This window comes from Oncorhynchus gorbuscha, linkage group LG14, assembly GCF_021184085.1.
Source record: "Oncorhynchus gorbuscha isolate QuinsamMale2020 ecotype Even-year linkage group LG14, OgorEven_v1.0, whole genome shotgun sequence".
In the NCBI taxonomy this organism is placed as follows: Eukaryota; Metazoa; Chordata; class Actinopteri; order Salmoniformes; family Salmonidae; genus Oncorhynchus; species Oncorhynchus gorbuscha.
The window spans coordinates 51,879,310-51,891,571 of record NC_060186.1 but is presented as its reverse complement, the minus strand read 5'-3'; the positions used below and the strand labels follow the sequence as shown (position 1 = coordinate 51,891,571).

General features: G+C 45.0%; 1 protein-coding gene across 1 annotated transcript in view; it reads left to right on the top strand.

Moving 5' to 3' along the window:
- dcbld1 (discoidin, CUB and LCCL domain containing 1) overlaps positions 1 to 12,262 on the top strand; it is a 39,790-nt gene that overhangs the window by 16,369 nt on the left and 11,159 nt on the right. The window contains 7 exon segments of the mRNA XM_046298369.1: positions 18 to 151; positions 1,969 to 2,009; positions 6,106 to 6,312; positions 9,599 to 9,720; positions 9,931 to 10,078; positions 11,547 to 11,651; positions 11,739 to 11,817. Coding sequence (XP_046154325.1) covers positions 18 to 151; positions 1,969 to 2,009; positions 6,106 to 6,312; positions 9,599 to 9,720; positions 9,931 to 10,078; positions 11,547 to 11,651; positions 11,739 to 11,817 — 836 coding nt within the window.

Here is a 12,262-nt window from a genome sequence, read left to right as displayed (position 1 = left end):
TATCTCTCCGCTTTCAGACGTCTGTGCTGTGTAAGGCTGCGGTCCATGCCGGGGTTATCCTGGATGAGTTAGGAGGCTGGGTATCCGTGGAGACCCAAAAAGGCCTGAGTCACTACCCCGCCACCAGAGCCAATGGGATCCAGTCCAAAGAGTGAGTACTGCGGAATGACATGCCATGATTAAGAGGGCGGGCAGTACAACAACAGCAGTAGATGTGAATGTCAGGCGTCATATGTTGCCCTTAACAGCACTAAAGGCTACTACTAAGGCTGCTCTTTAGATAGGCAGCCCAATTCTGATCTGTGAAAAAGATCTGATGTGAAAAGATCTGATGTGATTGGTCAAAAATGATAAGAATTGGGCTGCCTGTGTATATGCAGCCTAAGCAGAGGTACCAATTTGTGTAAAAACATTATCTACTGGCTTAGGATAGCTCGTTGTAAGATTCTGAAAGAAGTGGTTGCATGATGGGACACCTCATATTCTCTGTCATCTCTGCTATGAGAGTTAAATAAATGGCACTTGCTCACTGCCCCTGACCTTGGATAGTTTACCTCAGTCAAAACAGGATTCATCAGGCAGGGCTAGCGGGCTTACATTCCTGCACTGTTTCAACGATAAGATTAGCCAGCTCCTCGCTAACGCCAGAGACGCTCAGTATGGCCTATGGCAATCACCGAGATGTATGATGGAGGTCTGAGGTGGCCGAGGAGAGAATAATATTGGCCATCACTCAAGCTGTCGGTAATATATTCAGTTGGGCACAGGTTTCTGTCATTTAGAAGTAATACATGCAAAGATGACCTAAAAAGTAATGGATATCACAAATTGACTTCAGAGCCCTAAGGCCTATAGCTATGTGAATGCATTAAAGCTATGTTGGCAATTCAAATGGTGACATTTTGAAATGTGTGTGTTAGGTTTCCACCTATCGTTGAACGCTGCTCATCAAGCAATCACTTTCTTAATGCTTCGTTGGATTCACTGGCTATACATGCACTGCTGAATTGAATACACACCTCCTTATAGACCTTGAGTATTTGTGGATTTCCCTTGAAAAGTGCTATGTCATCAGATCTACATAAAGCATAGTGCTTCTCCTTTGTAAATGTACAAGGCTAATTCTCCAAATGCTTGGCCTTTGGTAAAAGGGGTGAGTACTTGGGTTGTCAGAACACACTGTTAACTGCAGCACTCCAACTTAAGGTGGTGTGAATGAAATGCAGAAAGTATTGGACGCTGTTAAGGCAAGTTTGACATTTTCCCGTTGGATTCTGCTGGATTCGGACATGAAATTCTGGAAGGAAAAACATCGCTTTCACTCAAGCCCCATCCCACCTCCAGAAGATGTAAGTCTCTGTCTCTGGAAGAAAAGATCAATATCTTGTTTGTAATATGAAATTGGATGATGTCAAATCACGACGGATACCTGTGTGTTGTTCGTACTGTATCCACGTTGTAGCAGGATCAGTTACGTTTCGACTGAGATACTTTGATTATTTCGACACTCGGGTGAAATGTATTACCTACATTAAAGTGTTTTATCTTTTTGTAGTTTGACACACCTCTGTAATCGTCCCAAAATATAATTGAACCACCATATCTGCTTTTTTGAACTGTTCAGAGACATCAGATTCAGGAAGCTGGTGAAAATGACAGGATATTGAGTGATGGCTGAGAAAGATCATTCTTCCGACAAGCTCCCTTTAATTCACCCTGGTGTCTTAATGTGTTCCAGTTAATCCCATAGTTACAGGCAGCGAGGAGAGAAGAGACTCCACAGAGAGTGTAGAAGGGGAGTGGAAACGAGGCACTGGGTCCTGGGGGAAGGCTGATTTGGAAAGACAATGGGGTGGGGATGCTCCTTTGTGGCCACAATGGATGTTCCTCCACAATGGCAGGCCCTCAGTGTATCATTGTAATTTTTGAAGTCCGCCATTGATGGAAATCTTATTTTTCTTCTTCCAGCGGTTCTTTGTCCGATGCTCTCTTCACGTTCGTCACTAATGGTAAGATTTGTTTTGTTCTCATTCGCTACTGCTTTTATGCTTTTAAATATTTGTATTTCAAACAAAATGTGCTGAATTTGTCAAAGCCAACATACAACTTACTAAATGAAAAATAGTATGCTGACATTTCTGACAATTTGCTGATGGGTGTTTGAAAAAGGAAATAGTTCCAAATGGGCAAAATACCTACTTGATTTGGAAAAAATTAAAGCTAACGTAGTCGCATCTTATCTTGGGAAGCATGGGAACCCCTTATCTCCTGTCTGTTTATTTTAATACGGCTGTTTGCAATCTGGCACAGTTTCATCCAGTCAGTCAACTCTACCTGTGGAGAGAGATGGATAGATAGGCTCTGGCTATCTCACAGCAGGCAGGCAGGCCTCCAGGGAACACCCACAAATAATCACATTCACATCCTCCCAGAGACCCTGGACCCACTCCAATTTTCATACCGCCCCAACAGATCCACAGAGGGTGCAATCTATATTGCACTCCACATTTCCCTCTCCCACCTGGACAAGAGGAACACCTATGTGAAAATGCTGTGCTAAGGACCCTGGGACTGAACACCTCCCTCTTCAACTGGATCCTGGACTTCCTGACGGGCCTCCCCCGAGTGGTGAGGATAGGCAACAACTCATCCGCCACGCTAACCCTCAACACTGGGGCCCCTCAGGGGTGCGTGCTTAGTCCCCTCCTGTACTCTCTGTTCACGCACGACTAAGTGGCTATGCATAACTCCAACACCATCATTAAATTTGCTGATTAAACGACAGTGGTAGGCCGAATCACCGACGACGATGAGACCAGCCTATAGGGAGGGGACCTGGCTGTGTGGTGCCAGGACAACAACCTCTCCCCTCAACATCAGCATGACAAAGGAGCTGATCGTGGACTACAGGAAACCGAGGGCTGAGCACGTCCCCATAGGCTGCGTCATCTTCAAGTTCCTCTGTGTCCACATCAATAAGTATCTATCATGGTCCACACACACCAACACAGTCGTAAAGAGGGCATGACAACGCTTCTTCCCCCTTAGGTGGCTGAAAAGATTTGGCACGGGCCCTCAGATCTTCAAAGTTCTACAGCTGCAACATTGAGAGCATCTTGACTGGCTACATCGCTGCCAGTATGGCAACTGCTTGGCATCTGGCTACAAGGCGCTACAGAGGGTAGTGTGTACGACCCGGTACTTCACTGGGGCCGAGCACACTGTCATCCAGGATCTCTATACCAGGCGGAGTCAGAGGACCCTGAACAGCTTCTACCCCCAAGCCATTAGGCTGCTAAATAGTTAGTCCGGGTAGCTATTTGGTTAACTATTTAACTAACTGCATCGACCCTTTTTGCACAAACCCTTTTGACTCCTCACGTATGCTGCTTCTACTATTATCTATTTTCTCCTAGTTATATGTACATATCTACCGCAATTACTCGTACCTCTGCACATTGACTCGGTACTGGTACACAGTGTATATAGCCAAGTTATTACACCATATCTCTGCACATTGACTCGGTACTGGTACCCAGTGTATATAGCCAAGTTATTACCCCATATCTCTGCACATTGACTCGGTACTGGTACCCAGTGTATATAGCCAAGTTATTACCTCTGCACATCGACTCGGAACTGGTACACAGTGTATATAGCCAAGTTATTACCTCTGCACATCGACTCGGAACTGGTACCCAGTGTATATAGCCAAGTTATTACCCCATATCTCTGCACATTGACTCGGTACTGGTACCCAGTGTATATAGCCAAGTTATTACCCCATATCTCTGCACATTGACTCGGTACTGGTACCCAGTGTATATAGCCAAGTTATTACCTCTGCACATCGACTCGGAACTGGTACCCAGTGTATATAGCCAAGTTATTACCTCTGCACATCGACTCGGAACTGGTACCCAGTGTATATAGCCAAGTTATTACCTCTGCACATCGACTCGGAACTGGTACCCAGTGTATATAGCCAAGTTATTACCTCTGCACATCGACTCGGAACTGGTACCCAGTGTATATAGCCAAGTTATTACCTCTGCACATCGACTCGGTACTGGTACCCAGTGTATATAGCCAAGTTATTACCCCATATCTCTGCACATTGACTCGGTACTGGTACCCAGTGTATATAGCCAAGTTATTACCTCTGCACATCGACTCGGAACTGGTACCCAGTGTATATAGCCAAGTTATTACCTCTGCACATCGACTCGGAACTGGTACCCAGTGTATATAGCCAAGTTATTACCTCTGCACATCGACTCGGAACTGGTACCCAGTGTATATAGCCAAGTTATTACCTCTGCACATCGACTCGGAACTGGTACCCAGTGTATATAGCCAAGTTATTACCTCTGCACATCGACTCTGAACTGGTACCCAGTGTATATAGCCAAGTTATTACCTCTGCACATCGACTCGGAACTGGTACCCAGTGTATATAGCCAAGTTATTACCTCTGCACATCGACTCTGAACTGGTACCCAGTGTATATAGCCAAGTTATTACCTCTGCACATCGACTCTGAACTGGTACCCAGTGTATATAGCCAAGTTGTTACCCCATATCTCTGCGCATTGACTCGGTACTGGTACCCAGTGTATATAGCCAAGTTATTACCTCTGCACATCGACTCTGAACTGGTACCCAGTGTATATAGCCAAGTTATTACCTCTGCACATCGACTCTGAACTGGTACCCAGTGTATATAGCCAAGTTGTTACCCCATATCTCTGCGCATTGACTCGGTACTGGTACCCAGTGTATATAGCCAAGTTGTTACCTCGTACCTCTGCACATCGACTCTTTACTCATTGTCTATTTATTTATTTATTTAAGTTATATTTGTCTATTTATTCGTTACTCATTGTCTATTTTTCTATTTCTCTCTTCTTTCTCTCTGCATTGTTGGAAAGGGCCCGTCAGCATTTGACTGTTAGTCTACGCCTGTTGTTTACGAAGCCCGTGACGAATAAGATTTGAAATGAAACCGTTGGTGTTAAGTATAGAGAGCAGAAGTATTAATTCAGACACGTGATGATACAACCGCAGATTGACTGCATGTATTAGTCATATTTGCGCTCAGTAACTGGACAACGATACCGGTTTCTAAGAACTTGTGATGTGAAACATTTCCAATTCAGTTATGTTTTCTCGTGGACTATTGGCCTTTAATATGTGACCGTTAGTTTATTGCCTCGACGACTACTCCCTTTAACAAATCTATCTTTTGAGTGGAGAGATCTCTCCGATTTTGACTTAGAAGGCGTCAATGTTCACGTGACACATTGACAAATGTCCTGACACTGACAAATGCTGCCATGACATACTTTCCCTAGTCTGGAAGCTTCATGAGCTCATCAAGAACGTCGATGTCCTGCACTTTAATCAAGACTAGCTCCTTATTGACTGTCCTCTGTCCACACACTCATTATGTTGGAATGGTGATGAGTACAGGAGTCATAGCTGCCTCAGGGTCCTAGTGCATAAGGGTTTAGCTTGTTGACGAGTTGACAGGGCTTTAGTCATAGTTGTTTCATAGGGTTTTAGTTAGTTGTGGAGTCGACAGGGCTTTAGTCATAGTTGTTACATAGGGTTTTAGTTAGTTGTGGAGTCGACAGGGCTTTAGTCAGACTAGGTGCTCCTGTGACTGTTCTGACAGAATGTCTCCCCTCAGAAAGAAGTGGGCTTTAGAAAAGCTGGGCTCAGATTCCCCTAATGCTTCTCTACTGCCTTTGTGCTCTTTTTTTAAATGTATTTTTACAACATGTGACTCCAGTTAGGAGTACAGAGGTGGATTTTTAAGACGTGTACATTTTCCTGTTGAGTCAATGCTCGCCACGAGTGGCTGTGTTATTGGTTCCACATGCGTTTTATGTTAATTGAACGCTGGTGCAAAGTTGAGGAACAATATACAGTCCCCCTCCTATGAATTTGGTTTTAAACCTCATCACTTATCATCCATAATAAACCAGAAAAACAAAAACAAGCAGTCATGTTGGAGGGAGACAGTGGAAATATTTCCGTTAACTTAAAATTCTCCTGAATTAAACTTATTTACTTTTTCCTCTTCTTTTTGTTATTTTCTAGAATGTAAGAACCAGTCAGTGCTGCGGACAGTATCTGTGAGTGCCAGTTCATGGTGGAAGAGGGCAGGGGAGATGGGTCATCAGTCTGACTGGGCGCCCAACAGCTCCCAGGCTGACCCAGGATCAGGGAGCCGCTCCTGGGCTGCAGACCAGAACGACAGCCTGCAGTGGCTCCTGCTGGACCTGGGGGAGAAGAAGAGGATCACAGGTGAGATAAGAGTCCTACTTAGAAGATAAGTAGTGCACTGTTTTTTTTCTCAGGATTTATTTGGATTCCCATATTGGCTCCACACCCTATAGAGCATGTCTTGCTTGCCCAGCATGCCTTTGGGTTACCAGGCGACGCTTAAGTTTTTTTGTTGGAATTTTGAGATTTGGTTGTAGCCTACTGGTACATATTTCCACCGTTGCCACGCTCTCTGTCCTGATGAACGGCAATCCCTTCTTACTGGGCCTGCTCCGTGCTCAGCATACTGTAACCGTTAACCGTAATTAAGTAGGAGCCCTGGTGTTCTTGGCCAAGTCATAAAGGATCAATGGCAGAGCTTTGCTGTAGAGTTCCTCCCTCCGTGGCATCAATATAAAAACAGGCCTTCAGTTTTAACTCTCTCCTGCCTGACTGCGCCCCCCCCCCCCCGCTAGGGCGCAACATGAACACATCTGTCGGAAAAAGCAGAGGAAGGATAGAAATGGAATCCAGGGATTAAGGTTGTTTTAGAGGGGACAGTTATCCTTATAAAGGGGTCTGTCTCGTGATTTAACTCTGGAGGGCGGCTCACCACTGCCAAACCGTGGCACATGTGCACCACACACACACACACACACACAGCGTTAGAGAATGCCCCTCTGTATTGCTCCTCTACAAATAAGAGAGAGACTTACAAAGTCTGGTTTAAATATAGGACCATGCCGGACACAATTTATTTTGAGCGTGGTGTGTGTGTAGTCAGCAAGTCACAAGTTAATGTCATGCTGCTTTACAACACATTGGGTTCCAGTCAATGAAGAATGTCTGCTGTTTCTGAAATTCAGAGTTAAGGGGAACATTGTATTGATTGGAATGCGAGCTATTGAAAATGGAAGCACTTTTATAGTAGAATTGTTGTTGTGCAACAATCATAAGATTCTATAGTCTGAGGAATACAACCCTTTCCTAGACGGTCATGCTTTTCTGATAATCACATTATGGTAGATTGGATTTCTGTTGTCAGAATTTGTTCCAGGATTCTTCTGATGGCATTGAGGAGTACACCACATCAGTAACTGGCTTCATCAATAATCGATGACGTGCATCGATGACGTCGTCCCCACAGTGACTGTACATACATACCCCAACCAGAAGCCATGGATTACAGGCAACGTCCGCACTGAGCTGCCGCTTTCAAGGAGCGGGATTCTAATCCGCAAGCCTGTAAGAATCCCGCTATGCCCTCCGACGAACCATCAAACAGGCAAAGCTTCAATACAGGACTAAGATCGAATCGTACCTCACCGGCTCTGACGCTCGTCAGATGTGGCAGGGCTTGCAAACTATTACAGACAACAAAGGGAAGCACAGCCACGAGCTGCCCAGTTATACGAACATACCAGACGAGCTAAATTACTTCTATGCTCGTTTTGAGGCAAGTAACATTGAAACATGCATGAGAGCACCAGCTGTACTGAACGACTGTGTGATCACGCTCTCCGTAGCCAATGTCAGTAAGACCTTTCAACAGGTCACAAGGCCGCAGGGCCAGACGGATTACCAGGGCGTGTATTCCAATTATGCACTGACCAACAGGCAAGTGTCTTCATTGACATTTTCATCCTGTTCCTGTTTCAAGCAGACCACCATAGTCCAGGTGCCCAAGAACACGAAGGTAACCTGCCTAAATGATTACCGATCCGTAGCACTCATTTTTATGTAGCCATGAAGTGCTTTGAAAGGCTGGTCATGGCTCACATCAACACCATTATCCCAGAAATCCTAGACCCACTCCAATTTGCATACCACCCCAACAGATCCACAGATGATGCAATCTCTATTACACTCCACACTGCTCTTCCCCACCTATGTGAGAATGCTATTATTTGACTACAGCTCAGCGTTCAACCCCATAGTGCCCTCAAAGCTCATCACTAAGCTGTGCCTACGACACAGTACATCATTGGGGCCAAGCTTCCTGCCATCCAAGACCTATATTAGGCGGTGTCAGAGGAAGGACCTAAAAATTGTCAGACTTCAGCCACCCTAGTCATAGACTGTTCTCTCTGCTACCGCACAGTAAGCGATACCGGAGCGCCAGGTCGAGGTCCAAAAGGCTTCTTAACAGCTTCTACCCCCCCAAACCGTAAGACTCCTGAACAGCTAATCAAAGGGCTTCTTAACAGCTTCTACCCCCCCCAAACCGTAAGACTCCTGAACAGCTAATCAAAGGGCTTCTTAACAGCTTCTACCCCCCCAAACCGTAAGTCTCCTGAACAGCTAATCAAAGGGCTTCTTAACAGCTTCTACCCCCAAACCGTAATCAAAGGGCTTCTTAACAGCTTCTACCCCCCAAACTGTAGTCTCCTGAACAGCTAATCAAAGGGCTTCTTAACAGCTTCTACCCCCCCAAACCGTAAGACTCCTGAACAGCTAATCAAAGGGCTCCCCAGACCCCTCTTTTACACTTCTGCTACTCTCTGTTTATAATCTATGCATAGTCACTTTAATGAACTCTACCTACATGTACATATTACCTCAATTAACCGGTGCCCCCTGCACATTGACTCTGTACTGGTATCTCCTGTATATTGCCTCACTTGTTATTTAACTGCTGCTGTTTAATTATTTGTAACTTTTGTATTTTCTATCTCTTTTTTAAAACTTAACACTTCATTTGATTTACTTTCTTAACTTCTTAAAACATTGTTGGTTAAGGGCTTGTAAGTAAGCATTTCACTATAAGGAATACCTAATATATAATAATATAATATATATAATAATATATGCCATTTAGCAGACGCTTTTATCCAAAGCGACTTACAGTCATGTGTGCATACATTCTACCTGTTGTATTCTGATTTGATTCAACAATTATGAATTGGAAACTCTTACACTCAAAGTTCACCAAAAGTACAATTTCAACCATGAGCCAACAATCCAATAGTTACTTTCAATACCTTGAGGGTCTGAGATCCTGTATTGGAATTATGACAGTCATTTCCTATAATGATAGGTGTGCTGCGTCTCCATATAACCCACAATGCCGTGTGTAATGTGGAGTAATGACATGTTGCGGGTCGCCCGTCTGCCGCCATATTGTTCTGGCCCAGTGCCAGGTGCTCATCTGCCACAAAAATGCTCAATCATACTGTCTGGGAGCTGCAAATGTCTGTGACTGTTTCCACGTGGTGGTTCAGTGATTGTTCTGCTCTCTGAGATGATGTCTCCTGTCCCAGTTCCAGTACATTCCGGGGGGGACATGCTGAACAATAGAAAGAAAATGCGCTCTGTTTTTGTTTTACAGGAATTATCACGACTGGCTCCACAATGTTGGACTATGACTACTATGTGATGAGCTTCGTGATCGATCACAAGGAGAGTCGTCGGTGGAGGACCTACACACAGAACAATAGTACACAGTACATGGTGAGTATTCCAAATCCAGTTGTCTGATATCTGACTTCCATATTCAATTGCCTGTTATGTCTATTGTCCCATAATTAACTGTCTTTATACATTATTGTACAACAACAGACCTTCCTATATGCATAATCAATGTCTTCTGTTACTCATGAGTCACAAGAATGCTTGCCAGTCCCTCTGACCCTCTCCTCTCTCTCCCTTTCTCCCGGTCAGGTATTTGAGGGGAACCAGGACAGTCTGCATCAGACCAGGAACACCTTCCACCCTCCAATCATAGCCCGCTATTTACGCATTATACCTCACACCTGGCACCAGAGGATTGCCATGACGGCAGAGCTGCTGGGCTGCATCTATGTCAGAGGTACAAATCCTAACCACATCTAACCTGACTACAGCAGAAATATACAGTGGGAGAACAAGTATTTGATACACTGATGATTTTGCAGGTTTTCCTACTTACAAAGCATGTAGAGGTCTGTCATTTTTGTCATAGGTACACTTCAACTGTGAGAGACTGAATCTAAAACAAAAATCCAGAAAATCACAATGTATGATTTTTTTTTAAAGTAATTAATTTGCATTTTATTGCATGACATAAATATTTATTCACCTACCAACCAGTAAGAATTCCGGCTCTCACAGACCTGTTAGTTTTTCTTTAAGAAGCCCTCCTGCTCTCCACTCATTACCTGTATTAACTACACATGTTTGAACTTGTTACCTGTATAAAAGACACCTGTCCACACACTCAATCAAACAGATTCCAACCTCTCCACAATGGCCAAGACCAGAGAGCTGTGTAAGGATATCAGGGATAAAATTGTAGACCTGCAGAAGGCTGGGATGGGCTACAGGACATTAGACAAGTGGCTTGGTGAGAAGGCAACAACTGTTGGCGCAATTATTAGAAAATGGAAGAAGTTCAAGATGACGGCCAATCTTCCTCGGTCTGGGGCTCCATGCAAGATCTCACCTCGTGGGGCATCAATGATCATGAGGAAGGTGAGGGATCATCCCAGAACTACACGGCAGGATCTGGTCAATGACCTGAAGAGAGCTGGGACCACAGTCTCAAAGAAAACCATTAGTAACACACTACGCCGTCATGGATTAAAATCCTGCAGCACACGCAAGGTCCCCCTGCTCAAGCCAGCGCATGTCCAGGCCCGTCTGAAGTTTGCCAATGACCATCTGGATGATCCAGAGGAGGAATGGGAGAAGGTCATGTGGTCTGATGAGACAGAAAGAGAGCTTTTTGGTCTAAACTCCACTCGCTGTGTTTGGAGGAAGAAGAAGGACGAGTACAACCCCAAGAACACCATCCCAACCGTGAAGCATGGTGGTGGAAACATCATTCTTTGGGGATGCTTTTCTGCAAAGAGGACAGGACGACTGCACCGTATTGAGGGGAGGATGGATGGGGCCATGTATCGCGAGATCTTGGCCAATAACCTCCTTCCCTCAGTAAGAGCATTGAAGATGGGTGCTACATGGATGGGTGCTACATGCTTTGTAAGTTGGAAAACCTGCAAAATCAATTGTTCTCCCCACTGTAACAGTCTGGTTGAGTGGGTTTGGCTGCAGGACAAGATGGTGTTATCAGTGAGTCAGTAATTGCGATTGATGACTGCCTTTTAGAGAAGCTTTGGTGAGGAAGATCAGCTCCTGTAGGGAACTGACCTATTGTTTTTACAGTACATTTACTATAAAGTGGGGAAGTAGGATAGATCTGTAATGTTGCTGAATGTTATTGGCACACCTGTTGATCATTCAACGCTCACTCTCTCTCACTCGCTACCACTCTTCTCCCTTTCCCTCTTTACCCTCAGTGAACATGTCATCCCAGGTCACCCTGGAGACGGTACCCACCAAACCCAAGCCTCCGGTGGGGGACGAGGAGACCACTGAGCCGTTGCCCTCCCAGGCAGACCTAGGTACCCATCTCATTAAAACATTGCTTCCACCAGATGTTTGTTTGTTTGTCATAGCTGGCTAACATGCTCTCTCCTCTCTATTCTCAGTAAAGCTGGCCATCATCATCGTACCCACAGTCTTCTCTGTGGTGCTCATTGGGATTTGTCTATTCAAGATGCTGCAGAAGTAAGTGGGTCGTTCATGTCATTTGAATAGATAATGTAATGCTTTTAGAGACGGTAGTGTAAGGTCCTGTAAGAAGAGCTTGCACCTTAATGACTCATGGGGCTCCTGTCCCCATGACAACGTGACTGACGAGCTCAGATTGGCCTGACCTTATATGGCCCCGTAGCCGCGGGTTCTCTCTACCGTGTGCCTACTCTCTAGGCGATGTCGGTTAATTATGTGTGGGAGATGTCGTCTGTCTGCCTGTGTGTCTGTCAGTATGGATGTGCCTGAGGAGGAGATCTTTTCAGGAAAAGCGAGAGGTGAGGACAAGGAATAGATTGGCGCAAGGGAGAGATGTATGGGACAATGAGGGTCAGGAAGAGTCCTAGAACAGTCCTTTGAAATAGCTGCCTGTCTGTTGCGCAGCTAACATAACAAGCCTGACCACCAACGCAACCACAGT